This window comes from Takifugu rubripes, chromosome 13 (genome assembly GCF_901000725.2).
Source record: "Takifugu rubripes chromosome 13, fTakRub1.2, whole genome shotgun sequence".
Classification (NCBI taxonomy): Eukaryota; Metazoa; Chordata; class Actinopteri; order Tetraodontiformes; family Tetraodontidae; genus Takifugu; species Takifugu rubripes.
In genome coordinates, this window is record NC_042297.1 from 16,725,517 (window position 1) to 16,739,014 (window position 13,498).

General features: G+C 45.1%; 3 protein-coding genes across 6 annotated transcripts; 2 read left to right on the forward strand and 1 right to left on the reverse strand.

Moving 5' to 3' along the window:
- Positions 1 to 7: 7 nt before the first annotated feature.
- dcun1d2b (DCN1, defective in cullin neddylation 1, domain containing 2b) lies at positions 8 to 3,592 on the reverse strand. Of its 3 annotated transcripts, none has more exons than XM_029846166.1 (7): positions 3,453 to 3,592; positions 1,621 to 1,837; positions 1,342 to 1,510; positions 1,066 to 1,196; positions 894 to 976; positions 616 to 712; positions 8 to 289 (listed from the first exon to the last, which is right to left on the reverse strand). In XM_029846166.1, exons 2-7 carry the CDS (start codon positions 1,793 to 1,795, stop codon positions 210 to 212), a joined length of 735 nt encoding a protein of 244 aa, XP_029702026.1. In that variant the 5' UTR covers positions 1,796 to 1,837; positions 3,453 to 3,592; the 3' UTR covers positions 8 to 209. The 3 variants fall into 3 exon arrangements, with proteins under 3 accessions (XP_029702026.1, XP_029702025.1, XP_029702027.1); XM_029846165.1 differs by lacking the exon at positions 3,453 to 3,592 and adding an exon at positions 2,612 to 3,191; XM_029846167.1 differs by lacking the exon at positions 3,453 to 3,592 and adding an exon at positions 2,317 to 2,588.
- tmco3 (transmembrane and coiled-coil domains 3) lies at positions 3,543 to 9,887 on the forward strand. Of its 2 annotated transcripts, XM_011610100.2 has the most exons (15): positions 3,543 to 3,681; positions 4,072 to 4,163; positions 4,680 to 4,955; positions 5,143 to 5,310; positions 5,669 to 5,848; positions 5,930 to 6,130; positions 6,219 to 6,347; positions 6,424 to 6,516; positions 6,586 to 6,772; positions 6,852 to 6,969; positions 7,073 to 7,268; positions 7,374 to 7,524; positions 7,635 to 7,714; positions 7,795 to 7,944; positions 8,086 to 9,887. In XM_011610100.2, exons 2-15 carry the CDS (start codon positions 4,152 to 4,154, stop codon positions 8,197 to 8,199), a joined length of 2,055 nt encoding a protein of 684 aa, XP_011608402.2. In that variant the 5' UTR covers positions 3,543 to 3,681; positions 4,072 to 4,151; the 3' UTR covers positions 8,200 to 9,887. The 2 variants fall into 2 exon arrangements, with proteins under 2 accessions (XP_011608402.2, XP_029702024.1); XM_029846164.1 differs by lacking the exon at positions 3,543 to 3,681 and having other exon boundaries at positions 4,684 to 4,955.
- A 359-nt stretch (positions 9,888 to 10,246) lies between these two features.
- grk1a (G protein-coupled receptor kinase 1 a) lies at positions 10,247 to 13,220 on the forward strand. Its single transcript, XM_011610102.2, has 7 exons — positions 10,247 to 10,948; positions 11,325 to 11,452; positions 11,544 to 11,701; positions 11,771 to 11,854; positions 12,218 to 12,342; positions 12,411 to 12,612; positions 12,704 to 13,220. Exons 1-7 carry the CDS (start codon positions 10,247 to 10,249, stop codon positions 12,994 to 12,996), a joined length of 1,692 nt encoding a protein of 563 aa, XP_011608404.2. The 3' UTR covers positions 12,997 to 13,220.
- The last annotated feature ends 278 nt before the right edge of the window (positions 13,221 to 13,498 follow it).

The following is a 13,498-nucleotide window of genomic DNA, read 5'->3' on the forward strand; positions in this document are numbered from 1 at the left end:
TGTTTTTGTTTCAAGCCTGGTTCTTCGCTCTGTTCTGGCATTCCAGTAAAGTCAAGGCATCTTGATCCAGTTGGAAGAACAATCACATCAATAAGCTGCACTTGGGCTTATTGAAGAGGAATCGTCTCTTTTTGGCTCACTTCTAGTCGTCAGTCAGAAAGGAACGCTGGGGAAACACTCCATCCACTGCATGTCGCCGTGGGCAAAAACTATGTCAGGCTGCGCTTATTTGCCGTCACAATTGGCCGAGCAAACTCCACAAAATTATCTATAAGGACAGGCCATGCACCTGAGGAAAGAAAATGACCAGATATTATCTGAATTGACATTCAACGTCGGCAATGGAGTTGGGAGATCATAAAAATATTGGAACTATTCCACTGAGCTGGGACTTTTATGATATTGTGGTTAGAAATAATACTTTCCTTCCTTAGCTGTGTGCTGTAAACACTGTACTTGCTGGCAGAGCAGTATTTTCCTACTAAGTGGAAAGGTTACAATGCTAAGAATATATTTTAAAAATATTAAATATGTCAATTATGGAAAATGCATCCACATTTCTCTGTGTGTAAATCCACTTCTGATTAGTGTTGATCGTGGGTTTACTATCCTCACCTTCCTCATCGTAGTTTGACATGTCGTCTGCAATCATGTTGCCAAAATCCAGGAGAAGGTTCCATGTATCCTTGGGAATAGATCGCTTGTGATGCTCCTGAACACAACACAAACAGACGGAAAAACCAATTAGCACTGGACATCATTTAAATGGATAAAAATAAACAACAATTGGGTCAAAATGTGTGCGTGTCTTCTATTTATTAAACCCTCACATGTCACAATCTGATTTTGAACTCAAGACACATAAAAAAAAGTGTAACAAAAGATGCTCTCACCAGCAGAAAACGGTTCCAGAGCTCCAAAAACTTGAAGCGCTCAGTAAGAATTAGATTCCAGTAGGCGACAGCCATTTCTAGGTCTATGGTGATAAAAGTTGAGCAATTATGAATGATGACGTAGTATTAACCAGACACAGTAAAAGCTTTTCAGGCTATTCCCCACACTTACCTAAACCTTTCTGGCCGGGATTCTTGGCAAAATTGAAGGTAAACTGGTAGAAGTCTTTAAATTTTCCAGAGTCTTTCAGCTCTTGTTCTAATCTTGGCAGGATTGCCTTGAGCTTCTCCGTGCTGTCGCACCTTCAGGATGGAAAAACGACAATCTCAAAAATAAGCCAAACCCGTGCTACTCAAGTCCTCCTAAACGGCACAATCCCACAGGTCCAGTGAAAACTGGGAGATCGAGGGACAGAAACGATGTCAGGAAGATAAAAAGGTTGCTCACCCGAGCTCAGCCATGCCATCCAGGAACTCTTTCCGGCTGAACACACACTGTGTGGCTGCTCTAAACTTCCAAGCCACCACAAGTATGCTTACGCTCGCTGGGTCCAGCATAAGGTCATCGCAGAACTGCTGGATTCCATCGATCCCTATCTTGTTCTCATCTTGAGGATCTGCAGGGAAAAAAAAAAAAAAGAAATCAGAAAAACATACAGATTAATAACGGAGAAAACCAGCCTGTTCCGGTACTTTAAATGTGAGTCTGTTAAGTGCAGAGACCGGCCTTTGTATCTGTTGTAGAGCTGCTCCAGCTTCTTGCGGTCCACTGAGGTTTTCATTGATTCTTTATAGTAGAGGTCTGGGTTCTGAAAGTAGTTGTCTGTAGCAACTTCTAGTTTCCAATCATTCTGGGCCAGGCAGTAGACGGCCGTCCTCTCCGCAGCCTGCGTGAAGGACATGAACTGCCGAATCTTGTCTTTCTGCGACGACTTCAGCTTGTGCTACAGGTAAAGCAGGCACACAGGTGATCGTTAGAGGCTTGTCTGGGTTCCTTTGCTGTTGTCTATGAAATGCCGGGGGGGGGGGGGGGGGGGGAAGTCGAATGACCAGTTAAAATTATTTTAACTGCAACAACCTGGGCATCAATTCAAAGCCTATTTTAGAATGACCGTATGTACAGTTAAAAGTAGGATTTAATAATATTATGGAAACCTTGGTTTTGGTTGTACAAATCAAGGCTTCCTGGCACCTGCTGGTATCCTGACAGCCTAAGAGCTGACAGACCCCAGTTTTGTCATAAGTGATGGTTTCAGGGACAGAAAACCACGTGCATAAAAGTAACCTCCACCAAAACTAGTAGCTGCAAAGAAAAAAAAAAAAGTTCTAGTAATCAACACTTCGTTGTGTCAAAACATGCACACAAGGTATAGCTACATTAGTTCGCAAAACTCCTGTGCACCAAATCGCATTAATGACCAACCTAAAGATTTGCAGGTGTCATGCGAGTGTTTGACTCAGATCTTCTGACACCGAGGACCAACCAAAAACGCTTCGTGTCGCAGGAGCGACTGTCCAATCTGCAAATATCAATTGACCTTCCATTTCCCTCATATTCCTGACACACATCACCCTGACAATGCGACACTTGTCTGAGGACACCACCGTTCCCTGTGGCCCCATGTTCTCTTTACGCCCATTATAAATTATTTCTGATTAGAGATTGGTCGAATTCGCAAAGTTAAATCCTTCAGTGTCTTATATTTGGGTGTACCTACCATTTTATCACACGCTGTTTTGACCCACTAGATATCCAATTACATTCAAGGCGCATGCGTGACAAGCACTGCATTCCCCATGTAAGGTGTGGGCTCATGGGAAATGTAGTGTTTTGGCAACGTAACCTTCCAGGTCATTTGAATTTAAATATTGAAGACGGTTGTTTTCTTGATCCGGTCCAGCAAACAAACAAACAAACAAAACTATTCGTCTGATTGATTCGGTTTTGTAAAAGTTTTGTGATATAACTCCACAAAACTATTTGCGTCACACCCATGGACAAAAATACCCCTTTTAGCGACAACATAAACAACAAAACATGACCCACTTACTTCACATATTTGACCTACATATATAATTTGCATTGTATATTGTATTTTTAAATAATGTGCATTGTATATACTTTGTGCGACGTTAAAATCGTCATAACTGGTGCTGTGCACTCCTCAAAACCGTTCGAGAAATCATGCAGTATAAAAAACTACAAATCCCATATCAGGGCTGCGAAAGATGTTTCGGAAGTAACAATAAATGGGTCAAAGTTTCATCAACGCGAATAACCTTAATTTCAGAAAAGCGATAGTGTCATGTGGTGTTTCATCTTCAGTCAGTGGCAATGTTATGCCACGACATCTTTGACCTGTTTTTTGTCATTACAATGACTTATACGACAGCTATTTCGCTAACACTAGCAAAGTTGTGTTAGCTTTTGACATGTCCCAGGAGCGTAGGGACTCTTGACAGCTTTGAGGAATAACACTTGCAACCCTGAGCACAGATTTTAAAAGTACACACACACTCACCCAACCTCTGAAATGATTTATTCAACAGCTTGCCTACCTGAGCGTTAGCATCCTGTTGCTAACAGGAATGAGGTTAGCGACTGGAGGTCGAAGAAAACAAGTTAGCCGCAAAGTAAACTGGCGAATGCTTGCATCGACGCTGGCTTCAGCTATGTGGCAGCAGGAGGAGGAGCCGTGCACAACAGCGCGATTGTTCCCCATTTAAGCTGCTTTTTCCACTCGTTGACTGGAGTTGAGAGCCCGGCCAGGACTTAGAATATATACAGGTATGCAGCGCTATTTTGTGGCGTGTCGTGTTGTGTTCAGGTAAATTCTTGAGAAGTCTGGAGGAAAAGTCATAGATTCGTTGCCTTATTGGTGTTTCCTGGTGTGTGTGTGTGTGTGTGTGTGTGTGTGTGTGTGTGTGTGTCTGTGTGTGTGTGTGTGTCATTCGCTTGGATGATGTTTCTCTTGGCCGTCAGGAGTTTCTCCTTTTCTTTTTTCTGTGAAAATACTGTGAAACTAGTGCAAATGTTATTGACCCGTCTGTGTGTGGGCTGTGTTTTCAATGTATGAATTGGTATAACCCACAAATGTGGTTCAAAGATACACATCATTCAGATAAAGGGGGAGGAAATCCTGGATACATAATACATGCAAACTGTCTCTTTAAACAGCAGCAAGAATGGTTGCAGTCCAGGCAGAAGAAGAAGATTTGAGGAACATTTTGGAACGTAATCCTCCCTCTGCTTGACTCATGTTCATAAAGGTGCGGTCCGAGGTGTAGTCTTAAGTGCCATGTAGTCATTTTGTCCAAACATCCTTGTGATGTTTGTGTTATGCATTGGGAATTCTGTTACTGATAGTAAAATATTATGGCAAACAGGGCAGGATTTGTTCTTTTGCTGCAAATACAATGATTACAGCAGATCATAGTTGCAGACAAATGCTTTCAAATATATGAATTTTAATTCTTTAAGCTCTTTATTTGTCCCAGGAATGGATATAATTTAGTACATCCTGTCAATATTTACACTGCTCCAGCCACCAACAATGCAATCAAATAAATCTTAGATGTGTGATTTAAAAGTTACTGCACCGGCTCAGAATTCTTTGAGCAACAAGGAATCACATTGGCCAAGCTGATGAATGTAGGCTAGAAAATGTTTTACAGAACAGTGGAGCTGGAATTCTTTAGTTTATATGTACACTTACCTTCCACCAGCTCTCTCAAACTTCATATTTGTCCAAATCTTTTCTAATGACTTTGTTCTTTCACATGAAGACAGACGTAACTGTCTGGATGAAGGTTGCATGCTGGCTCCTGTGCCTCAGCACAGTTGGCACATTTCCTGTGCTTCAGAAGGACCAGGTGGCACAGCAAGCTATCAAGTTTTATCGGAGCAAAGGGGCCGCGCAGCGCCACAGCTGGGTGGCGGGCAACTGTAGACATCTGGTGGGACTTCTGCGTCAGAAGAATGTAGTGGTCAAGAAGCTGGCAGCTGCTGCTGATGCTGTCGGACGGGACACGGCCCTTTCGGAAGCAGAGAGACACTTCCAGGTATCAGTTAGAAGAAATAAAGCAAAGAACCACATTGTTGATCAAAAAGAAAAAAAACCTATACTAAAGCTGCAGACTATAACACATGGACCGTTTGCTCATTACAGATCTCTGCTGAGTAAATCCAGCCGCTTTATCTAGAGTTGTGGAGATGTTCGTTATCAAATATCTTTGTGTTTGCGCACAGGTTCACACTCTGGAGGTGTTTCAGAAGGAGTTGAACGAGAGCGAGCACCTGGTGTTCCAGGCGGTGCACGGCCTGCAGAGGGCGCTGCAGGGAGACTACAGAGACGTGGTGAACGTGAAGGAGAGCAGCAGACAGAGGCTGGAAGCCCTCAGGGAGGCTGCAATAAAGGTCAGCTCTGGTCAGCACAGTGTCTTTTAAGTTTGAGAGTCAGCTTTTGTCTACTCTTCATCCTTGAAGTATCAAATCTATTTCACTGATGTTGATTTTTGTATATATCACCATTGAGTTTAATCATGTTGAAAATTCATGTACATTTTAATAGATGTTTTGACTTGGAATATCAGAAGAGTCACAGTAGGACAACAAAAAAGCTTTAAACTGCAAACAATTGAATAATACGAAGAATACAATGGTGATTAATATGCCTGTTATGCTGTGCAAAGATGCCTGTTATACTACTAGTTCTCTGTGTGTGAATCGTGGGCGTGTCTGGTATAACCTGTTGGCTTTTGTCTTCACCCTTCAGGAAGAACAGGAGTATGTGGAGCTGGTGGCTGCAGAGAAGCACCAGCAGGAGTCCGTGAAGAGTGCCTTGGCACAGAATAAGTCATGGTCTATACTGGACAAGATCCTGGAGGATGTCAGGAAGGCAGCAGACAGGCTGGAAGAGGAGATCGAGGAGCATGCCTTCGACAACAACAAGCAGGTCATTTCATTTTCATATGCCGCCTCCAGTTAGTTCGGCATAATTTGACTGTCTGCACTGCCTCTGCTGAACCTCGTGTAGATGAAGGGAGTAAACGTGGAGGCGGTGTTGAGAGTGGAGGAGGATGAAGAGAACGGTGGAAAAAGGAAGAACAAGTCCCAGCAGAAGGAAGTGGAGGACGACCTGGGGCTGAGCATGCTCATTGACTCGCAGAACAACCAATATGTCCTGACAAAACCACGAGACTCCACGATGCCCAGAGCAGACCACCACTTCATCAAAGTCCGTCTCCTCATGCTAACCTCCGAACTGTGATTGGTTAAAAGACCCCTGATGCCTGAGACGTTGAGCCTTACGTGTGCGTCTGCAGGACTTGGTGTCGGTGGTGATGCTGTCGCTGCCCTGCGGGTGGATCTGCGCGACGGCCGGGCTTCCTCCCATGTTTGGGTATATCATCTGCGGGGTCCTGCTCGGTCCCTCTGGCCTGAACAGCATCAAGGTGCGTTTGTGTGTTTAGAGAATGAGTCAATCATACGTGTTCCGCCTGTTCATCTCCTCTTCTCTGCATCTTCCAGTCCATGGTCCAGGTGGAGACTCTTGGCGAGCTGGGCGTGTTCTTCACTCTCTTTGTGGTTGGGTTGGAGTTCTCACCCGAGCGCCTCCAAAAAGTAAACATAACCGTGATTCTCTGACCTGCTTTTATGAGAGCAGCACAGAACACGTGCGTGTTTGTGCAGGTATGGAAGACTTCAGTCCAGGGCTCCTGCTACCTCAGTCTGCTGATGGTGGGGGCCGGTTTGTTGTGGGGTCAGATCCTGCACATTCGGCACACGCAGACGGTCTTCATTTCCGCCTGTCTCTCCCTGTCCAGCACTCCACTGGTGTCGCGCTTCCTGGCAGGGGGGAGCAGAGGCGACAGAGATGGTATGTAGCTGTGTCTGCCCACTGAGCGTGAGCGTGTGGATTATTTCCAGCAGTGCAGTAACACGCGTGTATGAGACAGGTGATCTGGACTACAGCAGCGTTCTCCTCGGGATGTTGGTGATGCAAGATGTCCAGCTCGGGCTTTTCATCGCAGTCATGCCGACTCTGATCCAAGCACAGGGTGGCGACTTGGGCGGGTCAGTGCTCCTTTTTTGGCCTCTTCCTTTTTCCACTTGTGACCTCTTTCCGTATGAACACATTTTAAATCTGTTCTTTGTTGTTTTCTGGTGTATAATGCAGCCTGCTGCTTGGCGGCCTTCGCATCTTACGCCTCCTGGCTCAGGTGCTGCTCTGTCTGGCTGCTGTGCTGCTGCTGTGTTTGTTCCTGAAATCCTTCCTGATCGGTCCGTATTACAAGAAACTGCATGCCGAGAGTAAAGACAACAAAGAGATCCTGGTGCTGGGCATGTCAGCTTTTGTCTTTTTCATGCTGACGGTACAAACTCCGACAAACTCTCCTTTATCTTTAAAGCCTAAAGTTCATAGACTTGGCAACCACCTCTGCTCAGTTGTGTTTCATGTGTGACTTTTTCTCCTGCAGGTGACCGAGTTTTTGGATGTTTCCATGGAGCTGGGCTGTTTCCTGGCAGGAGCTTTGCTGTCCACGCAGGGTCACATGGTCACAGCAGATGTCATGGGATGCATAGAGCCAATCAGAGATTTCCTCGCCATCATCTTCTTCGCCTCTATCGGTCAGGCACGGTGTAACAATCTGTGGCTGATATCGTCTTCCACCTGCTGACGCGCTTTGATTTTTCTTTTGTTTTTCCTTTTGTGTTTGTTTTCTGTGATACCTTTGTAGGATTTCACGTGTTCCCGACATTCGTGCTGTATGAACTCACCATCCTGCTGGTGCTCACGCTCACTCTGGTTATTATGAAGGTACAGATCTTCTTCTCTGGCTCACATTTCACACGCTCTCCCCCCTGGCTCGGTTAACTCGACTCCCCCATTTCCCTCAGTTCATGATGGCCGTGCTGGTGCTGTCGGTGATCTTGCCTCCGGGCTCGCGGCACATACGATGGGTCGTATCAGCCGGTCTGGCTCAGGTCAGCGAATTCTCCTTCGTGTTGAGCAGCCGTGCGCGTCGTGCTGGCATCATTTCAAGAGAGGTCAGTGGGGTTTCCACTTTTAATGTCACAATGTCAATATTTTAAAATTTGATCTGCGTTTGTGCGGACACTCGGAAACAAACGGGTAACTATGACGAGCGACTCGCTCCATTTCTTTTACCTGTCTCTCTCTCTGCTCAGGTGTACCTGCTGGTCCTCAGTGTCACCACTCTCAGCCTGCTGCTGGCACCGGTGCTGTGGAGAATCAGCACGCACAAATGGGTTCACCCGGGCCAACGCAAAACCATCACCTGATCGGATCCTCCTCTCATAACTGTGACACGGCAAGAGGAGAGTTCCTCCCCCTTTCGAAAAGGCTCTAATCTTTGGGCAAAAGAAACCATTGCACTGCCTGTTGCAGCTGATGTATTCAGAACTTTTTCCACACTGTTTACTTCTCCATTACCAATGTGTGGCGGTACATTCAAGCTAATTTCAACTTTCCGAACACCAGTACTGTTGTTTTTAAACTGCACAAATGCTCGACATTGCTGTGATCAAACCATTTTGTTTTCCTAGCGTCTGAGGGGCGAAACTGTCATTCCCTGTCTTAAAATTGTAATAGATTGTTTTGACAACAGAAGTTAATAGTAGATTTGGGGATATCCTTTAACCCCCATCTATAGTTGAATCAGGATCCTACTGTAACTCTTCAAGGATACATTGTTGTTACTGAAAAAGTGTAATAAGTCTTATTTTCGGGCTTAAAAGAATCCTGCTGTTCTACCCTACACATTCGTAAGCACAAGTAATACGTAAAGAGTGAAATGATATCCAATGAGATATTTTGATCAGAAGTTCTGAATCGGTGTTGCATTAATAACGTCACGCTCTTGGAAGTTAAACGTTTTACGTGCCTGCTCAGCGTTGCTCTGCACTAAGAGCCTCTTTATAGTCTCACTGTGCAGCTTCTATGTCTTATATTCCAAAGTGGGTTACATACATGTCATGTTTACTCTGTTACTGCTCCACACTTTTGGACTCAACTAAATACTGTTGATGTTATGTATCATTAATTTATTTAAAAACGAGGTTTACTATTGGGTTTATTTTAAGACATCTCTTATGTTTCCTAATTTCTTCTGCTTAATTACATTGTTTAAATTCATTTTTCAGAAAAAGTTCATCAAAAGTTCAACAAAATTAAAGCAAAACAGAGACCATCCGTGTGTGTGTGTGTGTGTGTGTGTGTGTGTGTGTGTGTGTGTGTGTGTGTGTGTGTGTCCACGTAAGCTGATAACCCACAAACTCCGCAGTAGGCAGATTTGCATGACACCTGAACGCATCATCATCCTATTAGTGCAGGTAACCAATAACAAATACACTCAAAACTGTCCCAAGATAGATTTTCTGGTTTCAACAGCAGCAGCACAGACCTCCAATTTAACAAAGAAAACAACAAATGAACCTTAATTAGCTGCTTTTTATTGCTGCTGAAACAAGCTGAACAGAAACGCCCAGTGGCATTGCAGACAGTTGTATTTATTTTTCCAATATTTTCAGTCAGCGTGTCACCACAGGACTAGAAGAAAGTCAGTGGAGGTAAAAATCCATAAAGCAAACCGGTGAGAACCACAGAAGAGGTAAAGAGAGAGAAAGCCAAGCGTGAAAATGACATTAAATCTTTTCAGCACGTTGAGGTCAAAAAACATTAAATTTCTGTTTTATTTTTTGTAACATACTTTGAACTGCTTTGATTGTAAAATGTTGCATAGAATGTTGTTCTTGCAAAGACTGGGACAAAGCACCATGACTGAGTCTTTTCCTACTTTTATTATCCTGCTGCAGATGTTAGATACATCTGTATCCTGAAATGAATTTTCTTTATTACATTTCTATGTATTTGTGTTTTGTTGCCTTTTACATGTGCAATGACCATAAAGATAAATATCAATCTAATCCTTCACGAGTTGCAAATGACATTTTTTTGACGATGGATGTAACTGACGCCTCAGTACGACGCCTCAGGTCACACACACACGCACACACACACACCTGGCCTCTTCCACCGCAACGCCCATGATTAGGGATCGGATCTATACGACCACAACAAAACAGACCTGGCTGTGTTCTCATAGGACAGCACGTGCATTAGCACAGGATAAAGCATTATGGCGTGGATAAGTCCCTTCAGAGAAAGGGGATGAGTCAGGTAGCTCAGCATGTGCGTCTGCGTCTGCGGCTGAACAAGAAGATACCCCCCCGCTGACTGTTTACATCGTCGTCTACTTCCTCTGCTTGTTTTTTTCCCCCCCGGACGTGATCTGATATTAACATCTACTCTCCGTCTTTGAGGGTCACCATGGATATTGGTGGGCTGACAACAGTGGTGGCCAACTCCGCCTACATCTCGGCCCGCGGGAGCCTGGACGGCACTGCCAACCCCGCGGCCAACCGGGACCAGAAGTACCATTCCCGCCTCAAGCTGCCCCACATCACAGTGTGCGAAAGCTTGCGGGAGACTTTAGACCTGGGATTCCAAACAGTCTGCGTCGAGCAGCCCATCGGCAAGCGTCTTTTCCAGGAGTTCCTAAACTCTAAAAGTGACTATAAAGGCTCCGGCCACCTATGGAAGGACGTGGAGGAGTACAACATGGCTGAGGACGCAGATCGAGTCAAGAAAGCAAGCAAGATCTTGAGTCGATACATGGAGCCCGGGGCCAAATATTTCTGCCCCTTTCTGCCAGAAAACGGCATCACGGCAATCAGAGAGAAACACAAAGATGCCGATGATGATCTTTTCACTGATACTCTAGAAAGAGTGTTGGACTTCCTCAAGGAAGTACCCTACACGTTCTTCCTGGAGAGCATGTATCTGAAAAGGTTCCTGCAGTGGAAGTGGCTGGAGATGCAGCCCATGGAAGAGGACTGGTTTCTGGATTTTCGTGTGCTTGGGAAAGGGGGATTTGGGGAAGTATCGGCCTGTCAGATGAGGGCCACGGGGAAACTGTATGCCTGCAAAAAGCTCAACAAGAAGAGGCTGAAGAAGAGGAAAGGTTACGAGGTATGAACTGTCGCGCTGCTGTTTACTACTTTCACTCGTAGTACGATCCAATTTGAGGAGTATTTTGAAACTTGGAATACTCCGTGTGTCATCATATACACAATGTCTTTCTAATCTTCCCACCGGAGCATCAGCGAATAGACCAGGCTGATCCTTGGGGAGGACATTCATCACCACTGGCTTAAATGATTAATTTGATCCTGTCGTGTTTATAAATGGAGCGACCGTGCAGTGGAGTTCCTAATCCTGCCGTCATTCCAAAACATGTGCAAAAATGGCTGGTGCAAACCTGGATTTTCTTTCTTCTTTCTACAGTGAAAGATTTAACTAAATACCAGTTGTATGTAAAGCGAAATCCTGATATCCTGTCCTGTAGGGGGCGATGGTGGAGAAGAGGATCCTGGCTCGAGTTCACAGCAGGTTCATTGTCTCCCTGGCTTACGCCTTCCAGACAAAAACAGAGTTGTGCCTGGTCATGACCATCATGAATGGAGGAGACATGAGGTCAGACCTCAGCAGCGTCCATCTTTGGTCTTCTGCCTTTTATTCGTCCAGCACATTTGGTCAAATTCAGTCAATTCTCTCCTGCATCCAGGTATCACATTTATAACGTGGACGAGAACAACCCAGGGTTCCAGGAGCCACGGGCCTGCTACTACGCAGCCCAAATCATTCAGGGCTTGGAGCACCTCCACCAGAAGAGAATCATCTACAGAGACCTCAAACCTGAAAATGTGCTGCTGGATAATGAAGGTGGTTGTTCGCATCCGCACCCACCTCTGTGACACACAACAGCTGACACATCTGCATTCAATCCTGCAGGTAATGTCCGTATTTCTGACCTGGGTCTGGCTGTTGAGCTGGCTGACCATCAGGATAAAATCAAGGGTTATGCTGGAACACCAGGTACAGTGGAAAACATGATTACTTCCTCCTCCTAGTTCTAGTCTCCTCCACTTCTCTCCTGTTCATGGCTCAGTGGCTTGATGGCGTCTTTCAATGTTGGACAAAAGTGTCTGCTAAATGATTAAAATGTAGCCAAAAGCTTTGACCCCCCCCCCCCCCCCCCCCCCCCTTCCATACACATACATTTTCTTAGTGCACATAGTATAAATATAGCTAATCCATGAATAGTGGCGACTAGGTTAGCTAGCACTTCCGTAGTTAGGGTTATGGTTAGGGTTAGCTGCTGGTTGCTAGCATAGCTTAACAAGTAGAATTAACAAATGTCATAAATCAGATTGTGCCTTTACCTTCTGTCATCTGCAGGTTTTATGGCTCCAGAGCTGCTGAAAGGAGAAGAGTATGACTACAGCGTAGATTATTTTGCGTTGGGGGTCACTGTGTACGAGTTTATCGCTGCCAAAGGCCCCTTTAGGACTCGAGGAGAGAAGGTATAAATGACAGAATGACTTTCCTGATGTAAACACCTCATTCATATGTTTAAAATTTGGTTTTTAAGGTGGAGAATAAGGTGCTGAAGAAGCGGGTCCTGAACGACCCGGTAACGTATCCGGAGAAGTTCAGCGAGAAGGCCCGCTCATTCTGCAAGGACCTGCTGGTCAGAGAGGTGGACAAGCGGCTCGGCTTCAGGAACGGCTCGTGTGATGACCTCAGGGCTCACGCTTTCTTCAGCGACATCAACTGGAGGAAACTGAGCGCAGGTCTGTTTCAGACATTCCAGAACTTTGGATGGGTAAACTGCTATTGATAACACCCGGCTGTCCCCCCTCCCCCCGTGATGCATCTCTACAGGGATCCTCACACCCCCTTTTCTACCAGACTCCAAGACAGTTTACGCAAAGAACATTGATGACGTGGGGGCCTTCTCCACCGTTAAAGGCGTGCAGCTGGAGGACGCAGACAGGGATTTTTTCAATGAATTCGCCTCGGGGAACATCTCCATCCCGTGGCAAGAAGAAATGATCGAAATGGGCGTTTACGGGGAGCTTACACTCTGGGGGCCCAACGGCTCTTTGCCCAACGACCTGCGGCGCGAGTCCATCTTGGAGCGGCCGACCAAGTCGTCCACCTGCACGGTGTCATGAGCAGCTTCAGCACATTGATGATGTGACATGGACTGACCTCGGGTGCAAACACATATTCTCTGAAAACAACAATGCGTTTGCACCTGAGGTATAATTTTATTGTCTACAGCTTTAACTGATTCATAAGGAGTGTAACCCATAGATCTGTACCTAAATATCCAACACTGTCTTGGTGACACACTGATATTACTGGGGGTATTTTTTGACTGGTCTGGATTTTTTGTTTGTTTGGATTTTTATTTTTTTTGGAATGATTGATTTTATTTTTACTGCAATTTTTTTTGTTTCTTTATAAAACAAATGAAAATTATGGTTATTATTAAACGTGTGAGTCTTTTGGCTATGGAACCCTGTAGCCGAACGTTTCCTGTGTCGTCCGATGGGGGCGCTGTAGAGCCGCGCTACTGTTGGTGGTCATCGAAAGCACTTTTACAGGGGACAATAATACAAAAACCTACACAAACAAGACAGAAGGTCATAAAAATGAGGAGTGAAATAGGAA